General features: G+C 38.9%; 1 protein-coding gene across 1 annotated transcript in view; it reads left to right on the plus strand.

Moving 5' to 3' along the window:
- Positions 1–21,420, plus strand: part of LOC140241184 (uncharacterized) — a 105,755-nt gene that overhangs the window by 17,447 nt on the left and 66,888 nt on the right. The window contains exons 7-18 of the mRNA XM_072320943.1: positions 7,513–7,610; positions 8,030–8,314; positions 9,184–9,343; positions 11,749–11,853; positions 12,874–12,944; positions 13,923–14,096; positions 15,343–15,550; positions 16,397–16,588; positions 17,666–17,842; positions 18,389–18,571; positions 18,903–19,085; positions 20,056–20,204. Coding sequence (XP_072177044.1) covers positions 7,513–7,610; positions 8,030–8,314; positions 9,184–9,343; positions 11,749–11,853; positions 12,874–12,944; positions 13,923–14,096; positions 15,343–15,550; positions 16,397–16,588; positions 17,666–17,842; positions 18,389–18,571; positions 18,903–19,085; positions 20,056–20,204 — 1,985 coding nt within the window. The remainder of the gene's footprint in view (positions 1–7,512; positions 7,611–8,029; positions 8,315–9,183; positions 9,344–11,748; positions 11,854–12,873; positions 12,945–13,922; positions 14,097–15,342; positions 15,551–16,396; positions 16,589–17,665; positions 17,843–18,388; positions 18,572–18,902; positions 19,086–20,055; positions 20,205–21,420) is intronic.

Consider the following 21,420-nt stretch of genomic DNA (forward strand, 5'->3'; position numbering starts at 1 on the left):
GCGGTAGAAGAAACACTGATCAAGATTTGAGTTGATATAATTCCTTAATTCCACATTTGCTTACCGATCTATCTCCACATGATGACAAAGATGAGATGGGGAGGGACTTCTACAAGGACTTAGGATGCAATCGTGAGTAATTCTACCATGAATATGGGCTTGTCGTGTCCATCGCGGCCATTTTGTCCATACGTAGTCCCATGTATAGAGTTTGACCGAGGGCAGATTAAACCGTATGTGTGAGATGGGGTAAAAGTTTGTCTCTGTAACGTTAGAACTGGATCTGGATCTGGATCAATACGCTGCCGGACCGGGTGGTCTAGTGCAGCGGGGAGAGAGGGCGCGGACTAATAAGTCGTAACGAAGATGGTTTTTTTCTAAGAAGGTTCTACTGTATGCATAGCCTAGGCCTTAGACCTATATGGCTATACTATGGTGGCTACTGTGGACCCATATCAAGCCTAGGTACACACATTGTATGGGCCGAGTAGGCCTAGTGGTTCTAGGCCTAACGTTAGATCTAACGTTAGTAGAGTGTTCTTCTAACAAAACGTAGCCCTACTAGATCTAACAGTTAGATCTAACTTAGTCGATATTTATAGACATAGGCCTACAGCTAGTGTGCTACGACTAGGACTAGGCTACATTTTACAAGACTACTAACCGTAGGCCTAACCGTTTAGGCCTACACTTGTCACTAGACACTAGTGCTAGATGCTATAATAGATTTCTAAGGATCTAACAGTTAGACATTCAGCCAATTACATCCTAATCACTATGGGTTTCGTAATAGACTTTCAATATCAGTGTCATCATTTTTCTTATCAATGTGTAAAAAATTATCTTGACCTCTATTCAACGTCTAGACAGAGAACCATGGAGCTGGACATGATCACTACAGAAGTCAAGTGTAGGCCTAGCAGGGCAGAGTGTAGATCTAGAGCCTAGAAGAGTCCAGACTTATCAGATCTAGGGCCTACAGCTAATACTCGGACCCGGTATTGGGCCTAGGCCTAGATACAGGCAGTAGATCTTTTGTCTAGGCCTATACGGCTATAGATCATCTAATAGGCCTAACGTTACCAAGAGACCAGTGTCACGCCACATAGATTAGCCTAGGCCTAGACTGTATCTCTCGGGCAAAGGCCTACTACACACACAGTACTAGAATATATTGCTGGATCTAGATTTCAACTGTGCTAGCTTAGCCTGCCATAGGCTTGGACCTTTTAATGGTCTAGATCTAACGTTAGGGCTCTTAGACAGTATAGGCGTGGACCTACTTATTATCTAACCGTTGGAGCTATTCGAGATCCATAGATACGAGTGTTAGATAAGAAGCAGTAGGGATCCAGATCCTAGACAAAAAAAAAAACAAACAAACAAACAAACAAACTCTGTCTGGAGGAGTTTAATGACATTTTTTTTTTAAACCTTTGACGGTTCTCCTCCTAAGCAATTGTTTAGGAGGAACTCCTCTCCTAAACATTAGGAGAGGAGTTCGGGAAAGAAAGGGCTTCTCTATGCATGTTCATTATTATTGACGTAGGGTCTATAACAGGCTCGTGGAAATTGCGTAACAACTGTAGGGCATGTGTATAGCACTATAGATACAAATGAAAAAGAATAGGGCCTAAATGTGGCCTGTGGTAACTATGACTGATCGTTTGTTCTTGGACATTTGTACGGAAATTGTAGTCTAGAAACAATTTCTAGATCTTGGGCAGGCTGTAGAACAGCTAATGGCCAGTGGTGGAGGGTGAGTCCCAAAGACAAGTGGACCAAGTGAAGTGTGAGATAATAATAGTCTAGTGTGGTGTGGGTTTGTGGCGTACTGGTACTGTAAGCAAAGAACATTGGATTTTGTCTGATGTACTCCATGATCATTTTAATGATTGAGTCTGACGCCCCCCCCCCCCCCAAAAAAAAAAAAAATGCAGTGAAGTGACCCTCTCTATGTGATTTACATTTTATCCATATGTGTCACTGCGTAGCTGGAGTTTTTGTGTGGTGATCATGCACTCCAAAGTGAAAGTTGTAATGTTACTATATGAGGCTGTAACTTATGTTCATGCTCAGGTCTGCAGACTTAGTTGTACTACTTGATTATCTGGTAGCACTTCATTTGTCGATCTGTCTCAAGAATAAACAGCCCTGTCGTTGCTGCCTCAGCAAGTCACGAACGTGCTGCACACAGTAGGACGCTGTGCACAGCACTTGGTCAGGCTATAACATGCCATACAATATACTTTCTGTTAGTGTTTAACAATAACTTTAATTGCCCTGTAATTGCAAAATATCAAATGAACTCTCAGTCTGAAATCATCAAGGACCATGCCCCCATCTGTGTGTGTATAACTTGTACTTGCAGTTTGACGGCGGAATATAAAACGTGCTTATCATTCAAGGGAATTCATGAATTATCCAGAATTGCAGACTGAAGAAAACAAATGCTGTGTGCGTCATGTGTTACACATACTTGTATTTAATGTATGTGATACATAGACTATAGTGTGATTTGGTTTAGCTTTTGGGCCCAAGACCTTAGTAATTGATTGAAATAATTATAACTAAATAATATATATAAATTTATAAAGCACAGAACATGTAGGCCTATATAATATTCTGGGTTACATGCAAGTGCTTCTGATATGTCCAATGATTAACAATGGTGAATAGTTGAATAAATGTGTTTATCACTTTACGTATTTGTTAAGTCTATTCACTCCCAAATGTTGCACTTTTTTACCCAAATGGTAAATTTAGAGTCTACTCTGATTGTAATAAAAGCCTACAAAAAATATTCTTCCCTTTTGTCACCCTAAACAGGTCTGAGTAAAAATGAAATCTCCAAGGACTTCATACAGGAGGCTTCTCACAATGTTGAAAAGGAAGAGTGGAAAAGGAGCAGCTGGAAACTGGTTGTCCTGCAGCCAGTTCTGAGGACACACATTATGCCAAGAGGATCATTTACCAATTTTGAGACTGAGGTATATGTTGGAGGATAAAATAAACAATTCCTCATGCTTATTTTTGATGTGACTGCATGTGTGAATACATCTTTTTTTATGATGCCCTGACAATTTAAAAAAAAAAAATTGTTCAGTTGTGAGAGAGAAAGAAACTAATTCAAACAGTGTAATTTAATTGTTTCCTACATTATTTTGAAAGAAAGTCAAAATTTCATTCATGCTAGCCTAAAAGTGATGAAAAGATTATCATAGAACTTCAAATACAGTTCATCAAAAGCAATTTCTAGAAATTAATGAAAACATTATTGCCCTGAAAGAATGAATCCATAGTAAGGCATGTGGCAATCATGCATCCCTGGTCATCATTCTAATTCAATACAATATGTATTCATGTTGTTCTTTTTCCTTCTGCTTTTTAGGAACTACAAGATGATGAAGACTCTGCCAGCAAGTCGTCATAGGCTGAAATGCTACACACAAGATGATGGAGTAGGAGCAGGAGATGCAATACCTAAGAAGATAAAGAGGAGTCAACAAGCGTAGGAAACCAGCATTTTATCAGCAGTAGGTACCCTACTCATGCACTCCTGGGAAATGTTTTCCTTTGCCCCTAAAAAAGAGAAAGAAAGAAAGAAAGAAAGAAAAACACATGCTTGCTGATGTTTTTTTTTCTCTATACAGACAAGTGCAACATATTTTATGTATTTGGGGTGTACCTGTAAATCCCAAATTTGATTTACATTGTTGAGTAGGCTTTATTTTGAGAATTATGATCCAGGGATACTTCTTTTTGTCAGGGGGTTCAGAATCTAAGATCACTGGCTAGATTTGCTGATTTAAAGTTATCACATGAAGCATGGACTATTCAGGCGTAAGTTCACTAAGTATAAAAAAGAAACATGCCACATTGTTCCTCTACTTTTTCAAGAAAAATTCCACAGTCAATTCCAGGGTCAATGAATGCCATAAAAACTCAACTCAATAACTCAACCATGGTTGTCAGTTGCTGATGTATGTAGTTCAAGTGCTGTAATCACTCTAAGCAATTAGGTGGAAAGTTGGAGGTATCCTAAACTACAAACAATTGCTACGCAGTGTACAATTGTACCTTATGCATTTTTGTAACACTTAACATTTTCCCCATTTTTCTCTTCTTTTATTTGTTTAGCCCTTGTCATGCAGTTCACCTCAGCTCTTACATCTGTAACTGCAAGATCGGTGTAGGATGACATTGCTGTCTCTCTGGGACTTGCTGGAAACAAAATGTGACTTTTAAATTCAAGAAAGTGGCAGCTACTCGTGCAAGAAGACATTCAACAGGCAACCCTGAAAATGGAACTTGAAGAAACTGACATATTGACTTTTTCTTTCATTTATGTTGGACCAATGCAAGTTTACATGAACTTTACGTACATTTACTATCAACTTACAATGGTTTGATATCTGTTTTCTCATTAACTACAAACACAGCTGCTCTTGAAAAACTTGTCATGCTCAAAATTTACCTTGCAATCACCCTGTGCCAAATTTTTCTTAAATACCTACAAACAGCTGAAGAATTTCAATGTGCAAGGCTTTGTCATGATTTTAAGGCGATTATGCACTGTTACTCTAGCAATGCACATTTACTTTCTCTTTGAAATTTATCCTGCAACTATAAATCAAGTACAAGTGTACCAAATTTTGTCTGAAATGCTGCAAAACTGGAGAGGGAAAAAAAAATCCACAAGCTTTTTCCCTGTTTTGTGAGGGCCATTACAATGTTCTGTGACAATAGCAACATTCTTTCCACTACAGTTTAGATATGTATGTCTTGCATAACTTTACCTTAAACGCAACATGTGTGCCAAATATTGTTTGAATGGCATAAAAACTGGGGAAGAAAGCTGTTCCAAAGCCTTTACATAATTTTGAGGGCCATATGTGCTGTTACCATGGCAACACACTTTGCATTGCGCTGAACATGTACGCAAAAACTTCTTTTGAATGGATGGAAAACTTGAAAAGAAGTTCAAGAGATGTTGTTGTAAAAGTTGTTGTATAACTTGTACTCTAGCAAAATGGTAGTGATATGACATCATATTTCTTTGTCATTTACAAGAATGTGCAGAGTAAAAACCCCTTACATAGGGTGAGAAAGTGTGAGCTATTTCCAGTTTTCTAATCTTGATTTAACGTGACCATGGAACAACTTAGTTTTATAACTTATTAATCACCTTAATAACGCCAGTCTAAATGATGGACGAATTGCACAGTGTGTTTCCATTGCCTCGTGTAAACGTATTCAAATGTGACTTTGACAATGATATTGCCAGAAATGTTTGAGCTAGAAAAATGGAGAATGGCCCATATATCCTTGCAATAATTTTATTGTAGCTGCAAACAAGAACTCATGTTACTGTGCAATTGTGAATTTAGAGCAAAGTGATTGCAGCAGTCAGCATTCTGAGATAGCTCTTTTACCTTATGCAGTCATATTCTTCTACTGTATAAGTGTTTGGTATTTTATTCATACATATTTACAAAAGTCTTCTGATCGTAACCACTGATCCCCCCCCCCCCCCTGCACACAAAATTATGATGTTTGTTTGTTTTTTATACTACTGTATCTCTATCTGTATCAACGGATAACATTTATTACTGGACTCACCATTGGAGGGTTTGAGTCAGCAAATTGTTATAGTTAGTTTTGCTACATTGTGGGCTACAATTTACCACTTACCATTATCATTCAAATATTTCAAAGCAACTCAGTGTTCATTCATTTGTATCTGCCTGATTTACTGATAACATTATTTCTTGCATATGTCATGTCTGGAAAGTAGAATGTGTGACCAAAATACATGTACACTGGCCTTCAACCTTTTATCTTATTTTTTTTTTCTTTCACACATTTCAACCAGCACATCTTCTTCTTGTGAAGAATGCCTAAGGTAGCCACCAAGATAATCTGGGATGGACAGAGAATAGACAATGTTGAAGATGAGACATCCTGTAGTGATGTTATTGAGGAATACAATTGACAAGGTTCACACAGAGTTGGAATTTCACTCCAAATGGCTGCTTGGCCACAGTATTTTGCAGTGCACGCAGTGTCTGATTAATCTGGATTAAGACCGGTAGCACATTTCAGTGCATCTCCAAGCACCCCTTAGAATGCTGGTATGATCATTCTATTTTGACATGTTTCAAAATATGTTTACAGTAGTGTTTATGTACCGGTACCTTCAAGAGCATTGCTTGTAGAGTATGTTAGATTGCAGCAATTTGCTCTGTGCTAGTGAAATAGTGGCATAGGTAGTTGTCTCATTCAAATTGTAACGGCAACAATCACTCATATAGCTGAACTTCTTGTAGATGTTGACTGAATTTATTTTTTTTTTTTTATGTGGAAGAGAAATAGAAGTTGCTTAGTTTTGTCACTTTGTGTGCTATTCTTATGAACTATGACGTCCATACTTCATTGTATGTGAATTGTACAGCACAATTATGATATTGCTTTGGTAAAGTACTAGTACTAGTTTTGCATTTTTTGTGTGCTTTATTTTGACAGTACAATTGCCATTGAAGTAATTTAAGCATGCACCTGTATTTTGGTGTACAGCAAGAGTGATCGATGAATCTATATTAAATGTAATGACTTGAATATGAGATCATTCTCTTTATCCTTGTCACTTTCTGTATATGTGAATCAATATACGTGTATATTGTAAATAAGCGTGATTCCCTTACATCTGGATAGTAAATACATACAGAAAACCAGAGTGAATTTTTCAAGGGCCAACCTGCAAAACATGTCAGCACAATATTGTATGTGTTTGCGAAACAACGTTAGACTTGCACTATCATGGCTATAAAAAAAGCACTCAGAGAATATAGACCTCCGCCAAGCAGTACATTTTCACCTACATTGTGATTTCTACCCATTGTTGTAGTAACATATATGTTCATAAAGTATGCTGAAAATGACCCCATTTCCCAATGATCAAGAATCCTTCGACCACCCCCCCCCCCCCCCGAAAAAAAAGTAAGAAAAACTTTGATCCAGGCAGTGATCCAGATCAATACCAAAATTGCATCTGCTCTTCCTTGTATCATCATTAACTTTATTTCTTTGATTATACGGTATTATTTGATTCGTATCTAATATTTTTTAAGTTATTTTACAAAAAAACAAGCATGCTTCAACAGACTTCACAAACCAACGTAAACGTCGCCAAAAACATTTACGAGTGACTTTATTCATGGTGACCGTTCTTTATGATGAACAAGTGCCATAATGTACGATGTACGCATGCGCACAGTGTAAATCGTAGGCCACAAATCGCACAGTGTGCGGTATACATCGCAGCACCTGCGACAGATTGCAACAGGCCGCGATATCGCACATTATCGCAGCGCAGCGCATCGCAGTAAAAATCGCACAGTGTGAGTCCGCCTTTAGTGATTGTGGTGCGGCGCTCAGTGAATGATGATCAATTACCTCTCACGCTAGTGAAATGTGAATCTCATTTATTGGGGTCTATGTATTTCTTTTCAGACCGATCTCGATTTGACGAACGAGCTCTCGCATTCCCTGAAAAACTTCTGTGAGTGGCAGAAAGACCACAGTTCCGACATCTCGGTGCTTCTGACGAGGTAAGTTTGAACTCCTCCCCACATACTGAGTTTGGTGTAGTGTTGTGTGTAATAAAGGGGAGAAGGTTATTAAAACTGAAATCAGATAAAGAACTGTTCCTGACAATCTATACGTTTCTGAAAAGGATGCAACAAAAAAGAGAAAAGCTGTATCCAGTTCTAGTACGATGCTAGATTTATCTAAATGAATGAAGGCTGTATTAGTGTTTGAATTTAATAAGGACAACTCATGATTTAGACAATATAGAGTCTAGTCCATGTAGAATAAAGAAGAATGTTGTCTGTACGGAGTAGTAACTAGGCCCTATACGAAATTATATATGGTATACTGGTAGTACCCTAGGTAATTATTGATTAAGTAAGGTTTTCAAAGTCAGACTTTGGAAAATGTTGGATTGGTGTGCTGTTCTTTTACACAGATTGAATCTACAAATTGGAGGCAACAGCGATGTAACAGGCAAAGCCAGTGATGTCGGCGGTGCCTGCGATCCCAGCAGGCGTTGCGTCATTGCCCAGGACCATGGACCGAGCGGAGCAATCTTTACCCTGGCCCATGAGATGGGCCACAGCCTGGGCATGTACCATGATGATGCCGACAGTGGTTGCTACAACAACGGAAACATTATGGCCTCCGGCAACTCTGGTGGCACCGAGGCTTTCCAGTGGTCACAGTGTAGCCGCAACGATCTCGGTGACTTTTTGAGGTAAGAACTTTGAAAGTATGGTACAAAAATCTTGTGTTGTCACAACAAATAAATGACAGTCTTTAACGTACATGAATTCAAGAAATCCCGAGGATCGTATTGGTATCTGCTTGATTGCAGTTGTGGTCCTCCTCACACAATAATAAATGTTTTTCATCTGTATTGTGTATCGCTTACTGTAAAAGTGGAAATTTTCGCAGTGTTGAAATTTTCGCGCATTTTGTGCAACTCGAAATTAGTGCGAAAATAAAAGCATGCAAATATTTTTTGTTTCCCATATTTTCCAGTAGTTGATGTCTTGATTCTGCAGAATTAAAAACGTGCGAAACTCTTCTATCAAACCCTGCCGAGCGTGAAAAATTAGTCTCACGAAAATATCCACTTTTGCAGTATCAGTCATATTCACACAATGTTAGTTAGTGTTTGCATACCTGTTTTTTTTTTTCAGTTCTCATGGACTCATGATTAGACCTTATTAAAATGTATTTATGACATGTAATCAATGGCCGAGATTTGTTTGTGATAAAAGATTGTCTCTTTCTTTAAAAGGATGAAAAAAAAATAACAGATACAATTTGGGCATATGTACATAATACATGCCAGATCTGCACAGTTGGCCATGATTAAGGATTCATACACATTCAGGGTTGCCCAAGTCAACCTTTTATCCATTTGTGTATTATCAAGGATTAAATCAGTTACCACCCCAAAAGGATGACGGTGTTCTCCGCTCCCACATTCAGTTTCACAATCGCATTAAACTTACTGTGGCTGTGATGTCATCGAGGTTTCTTCAGAGAAGGCGTGCTTATTTGTTTTCCCATGTGTTTAGGTGGCCCTAAATATCTCCTTGCATATCTTCTTTTCAGTTCGCCGGAGTCGGAATGTCTGGACAACACAAACAACGATGTTCCAGTGGTCAGCAGCGAGTCTGTCGTCATGCCCGGCTATTTCTATGATGCTAGCCAGCAGTGTCGCTTGACCTTTGGCCCCGAGGCTGTCGTTGCTGAGGGCTATATTGAATCAGAGGTAATCCAGAAGTTCAGAGATAATTTTTAGGAAGAGTGAAAAAAAAGAATAAAAAAAAGAGTGACATTGACCCTCCCTTGCAGCATTTTGTGTTTGTTTGTAGGAAAAAAACTCTTTAGAAATGTGTAGAATAGCATAGCAGGTTTTCAAATTTTCATGTTAGGATAATGGCATAACTGCTGTTAAAGGGACATTGCAGACAATTTCTGTAATTTCACATCATTTAGAACACATATTGATAGTGCCATGTATAGATTTATGGAATTTATAGTCGTCCTTGAGGTGAAAAATCTGGGGGGCGTTTCATCAACGAGTTCGTCGGAGGTTTTCACCGACAAATTTGCTATCAGCCAATCAGACCAAGGATTTCATTAGCTTTTAACAGTTGTCAGTGTAAATCCTTGCATCTGATTGGCTGATAGCAAATTCGTCGGTGAAAACCTCCGACGAACTCGTTGACGAAACGCCCCCCAGTACTCTGCAAAACCCAAACATAGTGATAGGGGCTCACATATTCCAGTAATGTAGCAATGTCATTACATAGCAATACCACTTCCTTAACAAGTGTGTAGACTTTATGTATGCTTTCTTTTGTTCTGCTTCCTGGAGCACCTCAATCATGCATTCATATGTGAGTCATCATCCTCACTCATTGTGATTTGTTATGATTTTGAAAGCAATTCTATTCCTCATCCCAATTACTATAAATTCTGAAACTCTGTAGTCAGTTTAACTCTTTATTTGCCATGGTGGAAACCCCCTGTGTGCCACGTTATTCTGAGACACCAAGGTAGTCGTGCTTTGAGAAAGAATTCTGTTTTTATGCCTCCGCCACGAAGTGGTGCCGGAGGCATTATGTTTTCGGGTTGTCCGTCCGTCCGTCCGTCCGTCCTTCCGTCTGTCCGTAATGAATTTTGTGGACAAGGTAACTATCAAAACCTGTTGAGGTATCCTAATGAAACTTGGCATGTATGTGTATTAGGGGGTGAAGTTGTGCCTATCAACTTTTGGGTGCACATGCTCAAGGTCAAAGGTCAAAAGTTCAAGGTCAAATACATAAAATTTCACTATTTCCACCATATCTATTGAATGCCTGAAGATATTTTCTTGAAACTTAGTGTATACATGTATTACCCAATTAAGATTCTCTGGTGAAAGTTTGGGTCATGAGGTCAAAGGTCAAAAGGTCAAGTAAAAATATTAAAACTTCTTTTTTTTCTCCATACCTTGGAAAATTGTTCAAGGTATCTTCATGGAACATAGTACGCTACTGACTGGAAGTGATTATCTAGAGAATGTAGGGTTCATGGGGTCAAAGGTCAGGGGTCAAAGGTCAAGTGCAACACTTCAAAATTTTACTATTTCCCTCCTATCATGCAATGCCAGCAGGGTTATTTTTTTTTTACACTTGGGAAGTGGCTTAAGTTATCTTGAAACTTAGTACATATTATGCATGTTTTACCTGAAAGTGATTATCTTATGAATTTTAGGGTCAAGGGCCAGATGAAAATGGTAACAATTTACTATTCAATTCAGAAATTGCACTTTTTCTCCACACCTGTACCTTGAAAATTACTCAATGCCTAAATGTATGAATGGGTCAAAGTCGAGTTAAAGTCCTTAAATCCCTAGATACATGCTCTCCTATTCATCCAATTAAACCTAGGTCAAAGAAGGTGAACATTCAACACATTTGTGACAAACTTGTCATTTCAATATTTTGCCAATTTTGTGAAAATGTAATCACACATTGTCCACATGTACTATCTAGACCTATTGGGAAAATCATGCATTATGGCGGAGGCATACCAGTCGCCAAAGCGACATTTCTAGTTCCAATCTATATGACTTCTACAAATTTCTTTTAAGCTGGACATATAGTGAGCAAAGTTGTAGAGAGAATGCCAAGCTTTGCTTTGGTATAAATTGTATGACAAATTAATTTTTTATTTTTCTTTTGAATGACCAGTTGCTACATTACTGTAAAGGCGTGACTTTTGCACATAAAACCCTGACAGAAACTTAGAATTTACACGCAAATCTAGTTGGGAACACCGCTTGATAGTCAATCACCACATGGAATGCAAGCTGTATGTGAGAGGAACAAAAGCTCGAGAAACGCTTTCATTGTACCGTGGCATTAGGCAATTTATCGATCGGTTTGGGCGGGTTTGTGCATTTGAGCAGAATATGTGAAGTTGGCATGCCGTCGACCGAGTTGGACATGCAAACGTGGCACATAAAGACTTAACCAATTTACAGATGTTCAGATGTGAAAGTCTAAAAGAAAATCCTCTGGAGAACTCCTTTAACCTTATTGTTGTAGTTACAGCTCTTGTTCAGAAGGGAGAAAGTCGCCATGCTTCATACATGAATCTCGACCATCCTATTCTGTCTCCCTACAGGCTATGTGTGCAGAGCTCCAGTGCCAGCTGCCTGGCAGCTCTGAACCAGTCACAAACCACGTTCCAGCCCTCGACGGCACCAAGTGCGGTTCTGGGAAGAGACAGGTGGGTGAAAACTGCCCCTTCTAGAGCGATGTACAGTGCTTTGTGACAACTACAATAATAAGGCTTATGCTATGTCATGCTCTTATGTGTTTGTGATATTAAAGGGGCGGTATAGTTCTGGTCGAGGTGAGGATTTAGCTTTTAACATTTTGCGAGATATTCAGAAACCACTCTGTGAAATGTCAAAGAGCATGCCATTCTAAGGGGTATCAAAAGTTTATTTGATGAAAATCGGTTTTGAAATGGCCGAGATATCCAAAAACAAGGTGAAACAAAGAGATCCTAATAAAAGACTTGGCCTGTCACCTTTTATTATTATCACTTTTTTTTTGATATCTCGGCAATTTGAAAACCAATTTTCATCAAATAAACGTTGAATCCTTCTTAAAATTACATGCTCTTTCATATTTCATAAGAGGTTTCTCATTATCTCACTTAGGAATGTTATAAACCTGAATCCTCACCTCGACCAATACTGTACAGTTCCTTTGATTGTTGAATGAAAATTACAAAGCTTCAAGTTATTCATAATTTGTTTTTATCAAATTGTAGCATTTATCATTCCAAGCACAGAGCAAGGCAACTTTAAACTTTTTTTTTCTACCTCTCTCTCTCTCTTTCCTTTCTCATTGTTCTGTTGTTTAACTTGTAAAAGTCGGATTTGTTGGTTCAGTAGTGTCAAGCTTTGTTTGTTTGTTTTTTCACACTAAAGGTTGCTATATGTGTAGTAACTTCTTTTTGTCTTTATCAGTCAGTGGTTATGGAAAATTATTTCACTGCAGTTCAAATTATTTCACTGCAGTTCATTTTGGTGGAAAAACTTACGAGTATATCAATATCACAAGGGCATTGTGACTGATGTTAGGATCGAAGAACTTGAAAATGATATGGTTGCAATGTCTGTCACTGGTTACATTTTGTTGTTATTGTGCGATTCTCTGTATTTGAGACAGGTTTTTCAACAACTCTGTTGGGCTTTGTATGTTGCCATGACAATGTCATTTATTCTGTCTCTCCCAGATCTGCGTCCACGGTCAGTGTTTGAAAGTCTTCAGCTTGTACGATTGCAACGGAGGGGAATGTGTCCCAGAGTAAGACTGAAAAAAAAAAACATGCTTGATATATTTCAAAGGGATGGTATAGTTTTGGTTGAGATGAAAATTCAGGTTTTAATTTGTGAGATAATGAGAAACCAAGTATATGAAATATTAAAGAGTGCACAATTGTTAGAGAAATGCAAATTTTTTAATGAAAATTTGTTTTGAAGTGGCTGAGATATCTAAAAACAAAGCAAGATAATGAGGTTCTACTGAAAGGTGGGTCCCACCTTATATCAACCAAAACTAAACTATCCCTTGAAACTTGTCTACAGGTTGTTGTTGTTGTTTTTTTTTGTATTTTGTTTCTTTTTGACCAATATGACGTAAGTGTCAGTTCATTAATGACAAGTTCCAGGGTTGGACTTGTGTTATAATTTTATTGAGATGTATGGGAAATTTTGTCCTTTTCTTTTTCTTGGAACAGTGCATAGAGATAAGTGATAAGTCTTGATTGGAGCTTGATATTTGTCAAATTGTGGATACATGCAGTAACGCAATCTTTCTGACCATGTCACTTAATCAAAGCAAAAAGGATGATGTGTTTGTGCTTGCACACCAATACTGGAACAGTCACAAAAATTTATATGAATAAATGATAACATTGGGAACATCAAATGTTCCAAATTTGTATGCCTTTACTCCCAGGCCCAGAGCTTTATCATTGAGTTGAGTGATATTACTGCAAGCTATCTGATGGCTTGAGCAAAAAAACAAAACAAAAACAAAAACAAAAACCCAAACCAAACCAAACAAAAACAAAAACAAGACAACAGCCACCCCCCCCCCCAAAAAAAAAAAAACCAGCAACCCATCAACAACATTGATTTGGATATGGCAGTGTATGTTCAGTAGATTGTAGTCCGTGTTTATCTTTAAGCGTCATTTCTTACGTATGGATGCTTCAGATGAAGCGGTGTATAGTGTACGGGTTTGATTAGCTCATTGTTCCATCTTTACCTCTGCTTCCAGGTGGCTTCCCGGAAACTTTGGATCTTGCCAGTCGGATTGCTACCGCTACCGCAGTATCTTCTGCGTGGAGCGCCACGACGACGGCACCACCATCCTGGTCAGCGACCAGTCACGCTGTCCGGCCGAGAGGCCGGCAGAGAGGGAGTACTGTTGCGACCCGGTCAGCCAAGGAGAGTGAGTAGCCACTGACAGACTGTGAGGTCATCTGAGCGATGAAAGGAAGGAAAGCACACGCTCACCTGTGCTGAAGCTCTTCAGTCAGATGCTTCAATACCACTTGATAACACTGAGGATGATTCGATGGTCATCATAGAGATGTTTGTCATTGTCATAATGTTATTTTCAATGTTAGTTCACGAACATTTGGCATGAAATTCAAAACATTTTGTGCAAGTTCACTTCAAGTGTTAAGTTGAATTGTAGTAAACCCATTAAATTCGCCAAATCAGAATGGTGTATGCTCAGCAAAAGTGGACATCAGCTCAGAAAGTTACAAGAAGTTTCACATATGTTCATTGAGCAGTGATAACAACTGGAAGCAAGCAATTATGCAAATTAGATAAGATAATGTCATATGATGATGACATCACCTCACAATCCTCCCATTGTTTTGTACACTACTCTATCGTTAAAGTCATTTTTATGGTTATTATTTACCAACAACTACAGTCAATTTGAATGTGGAGTGCACTTAATATCGACAGTGATTGCATCACTTGTGACCACTTCAATTTTCATTGTCAAGTACCCCATTAGTATGATGCTTGATGAAAAGATGCACATAATTAAGAACTCCTAAAGTAGGAGCATTAAAGGGGAATATACCCCAAATATTCATGTTCCTTGAGTGAATGCAGCAATGTTAGTAGAAGACATCAGTGAAATATTGAGGAAAGTCGGGCAATCCGTTCAAAAGGGATGAATTTTTGAAATTTTGGTGATGAGACCACTAGATCAGGAGACTACTACAGATTATGACATCACATGAAATACATGTACTACATTACAAAGAAAATTTCACTAAATACCATTTCATATGAAAAGTACATATTCCCCGGACTCATTACTGCTGTATGTCAATGGTAATAGTATTCCCCGTGCTTTCTGAAAGTGGTAAGTCTGTTGCTCTTTCATTATACCAGAAAAATGAAATATGTTGAATATTTTCTTTTGTAATGCATGTGTGATGTCATGATCTGTAGTAGTCTTCTGATCCAGCAGTCTCGTCACTAAAACTTCAAAAATTCATAACTTTTGAACAAAATGTCTGATTTTCCTCTTCAAAAAACTTTCACTTTCACTCAGTCCACATGTATACTTGGGGCAAATTCCCCTGTAAGAAACCAAGGATGGCAGGACATCGAACCCTACACGTGTATCACTTCAACACGGGCATGGCACATACTTTTACCTCTTGCAGGGCGGAGTTCCGCATCATTTCCAGCACCTGCTCGGTGACCTGTGGCACTGGCACTGCCACACGAGTCGTTGCCTGCGTGGACATCGATACTGATCAGGTCGTGGACGACTCCCTTTGTTCCGACACGCGCCCAGACGCCACTGCACAGTGCGCCCTGGACCCCTGCCCCGGAGTGACATATGTGCTTTTTTATGACAACTACGGAGAGGTGAGCCAGGTTCTTTATTCAAACCCTCGTGAAGTAGAATGTAAAATTATTCATCACGGGGAGAGGAGATATTGGAATAGTCATCCTGTGCAATGTTGAGAATCTGTGCCTCATGCCATATGGATACACAGAGTAATAATGAAAAGAGCATGAGAGGGTACTGTACAGTTAGCTTCTGTCACTTGAATCATATGTACATGCCATGTACTTGTCAACTCCCGTTATAATCGCTTCAATGCAAATTAGAGCAGTTTCAAACTACATTAAAAGTAGACATTTTTGTGGTGTGGAAATGTTTGTAGATTTCGTGCAACCAGAAACCAGTGCAAAAATAGAAGCACGCAAATATTTTTGTTTGCCATATGTTCCAGTATTTAATGTCTTCATTCCGCAAAATTACAAACATGCAAAACTTGTCTTACCCGGATGAGCGCAAAATATTACCCACATGAGAATATCTACTTCACGGTAATTTAACAACAAGAGGCATGTATTTTTCACCCTAGTGGGATATGATAGATAATGGGTTAATGATAAAAGTATCCAAACAACACAGCTTTCATGGATTTCAACACTAGCATTTTATTATGGGTATGGATGCTGCTCATGCACAAATTATTCAATTCAGTGCAATTCAGTTTATTCATTTCATAAAATCACATTCAAAATATTTACAGAGATGTGTGAGTAAAAGGAGCAAATCATGCTAAAGCCTGGGGCTTTGAAATTATATACGTGTATGACACAAAACTCACTTTTATTTATCCTAGATGCTGAAACATGTTTGCAGTGATCTGAACATTGTCATTTACCCTCATGTTTTTCTTTTCCTTCTTATGTGATCAGTGTTCAGTGACCTGCGGGGGTGGCACTCAGACTCGCAATGCCTTCTGCTCAGACTCCAGCGGGAATCCTGAGGCCGTGTCAGTCTGCGCTGCGGTCTTCCCTTCTGTTGTCACGCAGCAAAGCTGTAACACGCAGGCTTGCCAGGGTACCGTGGTTACCACATACTCCTACAGCACCACTGCTTTTGGAGCAGTAAGTCCAAAATATCCTTGCTAGCATTCTCCTTTGGCGGGTCTGTATCTAATCTGTTGTAACAAAATTTACCTCCCCTTGAATCGCCAACCTTAAGTTCTTGACTGTGTGTAGAGATTTTTATCGTGCCTTTTTCATCGGAAGCAGGTTTTGAATGATACATCCATAAAAATTCTGTATAAGTTTTTGTCTCGTTCTTCTTGCAGTGATAGCACGTACACTGTAAAATTTTTCCAGTGATGTATGTGTACCATTGTGTGATTTAGTGATATGAAACAGCTGTGAAGTACATTTAATGTACAGGAAAATCTGGTGGCAGGAAAGTAGTCTTGCACTCTGGGAATTGAGCAAGATTTTAGCATAATTTCATCAGTTTAGCCAGTGGTGAATGCATTGAATATGAAAAAAAATTTCCACATATTCTGTAACATGCAAATTGTATTGATAATATTTTCTAACTAGAGGAGCACTCTGATAGCGCAGACCTCCGCCAAGCATGCAGCTCATTTCCACCACTAATCTTGTTCTTCCATAGAGATATCAGTGATTTCCACCCATACATACTTAAAGCATTGTGTGCTGAAAGTCGCCCGATTTCCCAATATAGAAGCCTTTGTTACGTCATAAACCCTCAGCTGCACAGTGCGCCTCGCCCTACTAGCAGAAACTAGAGCACGCACTTTAGTGCGCGCATGCAAACCTCAAATACGCGCAGCCTCATCTCCCAAGTTCATTGACCCTACCTGCTAAAATATCAAAAATCCTTCATAAATTCCCCCAAAATTCTCGGATCACTACCAAATTCTAATCATCTGTTACTTGTATCATTCTAAACCTCTCCTGCAAGTTTCATCCAAATCCGTTAACTGCTTTTTGAGTTATTTTGCACACGGACAAACTAACTAACTAACTAACAAACAAACAAACAAACAAACCAGTGGTAACGAAAACATAACCTCCTCCCTTGGTGGAGGTAATGAGAATCACCTGTTCATCATGTTTTATATTGGAGAGAAATTTTACTTGTGCTGGTGGTGAATAACATGGCTCCGTCCAATGATCTCTTCACTCCCCCAGTGCTCTGTGACCTGCGGTCAAGGCGTGCAGACCCGAAGTGTGTTTTGTGTCAATGACCAGAATGTGGTCGTGGATGACGCCAACTGTGCGTCGCTCCAGCGGCCGGCTACTACTCAGATTTGTAACCTGGCGGCGTGTCCGCAAACTTACCGCTATGTCACCACCTCTTACAGCGCTGTGAGTAGGGAAAAAAAAAACCCACCAAAGCTTGTAAACTAATTCTATGTTGATATTGACATTCTTAATACTTTTTTTGTGTACATAATGTATCCTCGTCTGTCAGTCACAGCCAAGCTTGCAGGTTTTAAAAATCATCCTCCAAACTCCATCTCATGTAGAAGGTTCAAGTAAGTGAGGACTACAGTGTACCTGTGCACTACAAATTGCACAATTTGAAGTGAATGCATATATGGTGAAATTATCCATTTCAACCCGTCACTGAAAAGGATTGTAATCAGCTATGTGGCAATAACAAAAATATTTCTTTTCATCGGATTCATGCTTGCCATGCATATGATGCAAGTTAACCTTTGTAAAACCACACAAAACATACATTTGCTAAAATGTCGTTTGCTACAGACCACATGAACTACTGTATGCTTGAATACTATGGACTACTACAAATGTATGTCTAAGGGTGTAAACTTAGGGTTGAACTCTTTGTCGAAAAGCAGATTACATGGAATATAAAATCATTTGTAATCTGGACGTCTTCACATGCAGTGTTCGGAGACCTGCGGTGTTGGTGTGAGGACGCGGTCCGTGTTTTGTCTGGACGAGAGCAATCAGGTGATTTCGTCCACATTCTGCGAGAATCAAGGTTTGACCGCTCCACAGACTGCAGAGGCCTGCCAGGAAGCGCCCTGTGAGGTCACCTATAGATACGAGGCTGACGACTTTCCAGAGGTAAGGTCCTGATCGGCTCTTCATGGGGACAGCAGGGTGGGCATGAACAGTCGACGAGGTTCCTTTGAAATCTTTGCTGTAGAATCGTGGCTTTGGATAATTTTTGTTTCATGATTTTATTACAACCTGGGTGTACTTTATTTTGAAGTATATTTTAAACTATAGAAAAAATAGAAAATGGTTCTCACAATTGTTTTTTCCCCCCAAACTTGTGTCATGTGATGTGCCTTATACACAAAATAATGTCATATGCTGCAATATTGCCATGAGCACAGTCTCTGTACCCCTGGTTTCATATCTTATTTGCTTTTGTTACCTTGCTCGCACACAGTGCACAGCCACTTGTGGAACACAGGTCGTCACCCGTGAAGTGGTTTGCGTCTCTTCTGACGGAGATGCCGTCGTGAACGATACGTTCTGCGAGGAGGCAGGCCTGACCGTACCCGACAGGATCCAGACTTGCATCCTACCCCCGTGTGGGAACTTCCAGTATACCACCGGAGAGTATGGACCTGTGAGTATACATCTAGGAGATCTGTCGTAGGATTTTGGTGGGAGTGACGTTTGTCAACTAGCCTTGCTCAAGGAAAATGCAGGCTAGTGATTTCTTTTTTTTTTTTTTCAGTGTGTGGGGTCAGTAGTGTGGTTTCCACCCCTATACAATCATTTGTGTAATACATTCAATGCAACATTTGGTCTTCCAATGGAATCAATGTATAGAAGGAATTGACAAACTATTTGCAGATTTCAAAAAAAAAAAAAAGAAAAAGAAGGGAATACTTTAACAAATAGAAATGGCATCCTCATTTGGAGCATTAATTGTCAAATAAAATCATCACCATCTCGGGGTTTTCACCATTTTCAAATCGCAGGCACTTTGTCCCTCTTGTGAATGAAAAGTGAGATGGCAGTAACAAGTTGAATGTATGCATCGTTACAATGTGGAATGTTGAAAATGTCGTGTCATTCACTATCCAATTACATTTTTTCATTTCTACAATTACATGACTGCATGTATGCAGAGTTTGTGCAATACTGTCTGGGAATGAGTCCGACAAAGATGACAGTTGATATTTTTTTTTTTTTTTTTTTGGCTGTATTTACCTGGTAGTACATTTTGTGCCAAAAATGTGGAAGTTTTCACAGAAAATACTGTTTCTCCCAAATTGAAGTGCTACACATGACTATTTCATGAAGGGTCATAATATGATTTTCCCATTAGAATAACATTTTCAGCCCTGCAAATACTGCAATGGTGTTTATGAGGTTGGCATCCCTGTCCTGAACCTTGACGCTGTTCATAACCTAACAAACAACCCATCCATAGGTGAACAATAATTTTTTGTGATGTCTTTGTGAGATATGACCCAGCAACTGCATCAGCAACGTTTTTACTTGGCTCATGCAGTATGTGTGATGTAGCTGTTATTGCCTAGTAATGCCTTACCATGCATTTCATTCTTTTGTTAAAAAACAAACTCCAGTGCTCTGCTACCTGTGGAGTTGGCGTCCAGCAACGCTCCGTGGTGTGTGTTGATGTGGATAACGGCAATGCTGTCGTAGCAGACAGTTTTTGCCAAGATGAGAGACCGGTTTCAGCAGTCATTTGCAATGATGGAGACTGCCCCTCAACGTAAGCACTCTGCAGCTCCATTTCATTTCCCAAAGTACAGAACTTTTGAATATCACTTAAAGGGGAAATCCAGTCCAAACATAAGTTAGCCTGATAAGAAAGAGTAGAATATTACGAGTTCAACAGTAAAATTTTGATCGAAATCGGGCAAAAAATAAGTTATGACATTTCGCTAATTTTTCAGGAAACAGTTCTTGAACGGTCAATATGAATATGCAAATGGCAAAGTGAGCATGTCATCCCCTCACAAGTTGCCATATAGCTTATACATAAAATTTTGAAATTTCCAGTTTTCATTCAAACGCAATTATGCGCGAGGCTCAAATCCTGATATATCTAACTGATCACTATTCTGAAGTTATTCAACCAAGAATAACATCATGTTTCAGACTTCAATGACAGAAACATTGAATTTTCACTATTTTTTGTATACGATCAAATGTGAGGTTATGACATGTCAGCTCACTCATTTGCATATTCATATCCACTGTACAAGAACTGTTTTGCAGAAATTAGCAAAACTTCAAAATTTCATAACTTGCTTATTTTTCATCCGATTTCAGTCCAATTTTTACCGTTGAATTCGTAAGATTTTACTCTTTTTATCAGATGAAGTTATTTTTGGACTGGATTTCCCCTTCAACATGGGTTTCAGTTTGTCCAAATTTATTTATCTCTCACTAGCTGGTCCAATTCATTGTAGCGAGTATCTTCCTTGCATTTCTACAATAACATTTCAATTTATCAGTGAATAAAATACATCATATACTGAAAGCTATTATTGGTAACTGATTCAACGGTAGTAAGAAATACCGGTAATGAGCACCAGAACTTTAAAAAAAAGTTGTGGTGACCTATGTATAAACCTGTTGAGGACGGTTTGATTTCGCTACAACACGCATTTCCCATAGACACCTGCCCGAGTATACTCGGGACTCGTCTTCAACGTGTTGATAAAGAAGGACTTCTGAAAGACATTTCTTTCCTCTGTGAAAATTGATAAGATTATGAAGGACAGACAAGTTTCCAATGTACCTTAGTGACAGTATGAGGCATTAGTTAATTCTATGTCAAGATGAATTAAATGTCACTCCCTCTGCCATCATCCCCTTTCTTGAAATGGAAACAAATTACAATCTACAGACAAAGAAAAGATGAAAAATTCCAGGTAAATTACCTTGCCGGATATTGCAGCAAAAAATATTTCTCTTGGATG

The sequence above is a fragment of the Diadema setosum genome, chromosome 17, assembly GCF_964275005.1.
Source record: "Diadema setosum chromosome 17, eeDiaSeto1, whole genome shotgun sequence".
NCBI lineage: Eukaryota > Metazoa > Echinodermata > Echinoidea > Diadematoida > Diadematidae > Diadema > Diadema setosum.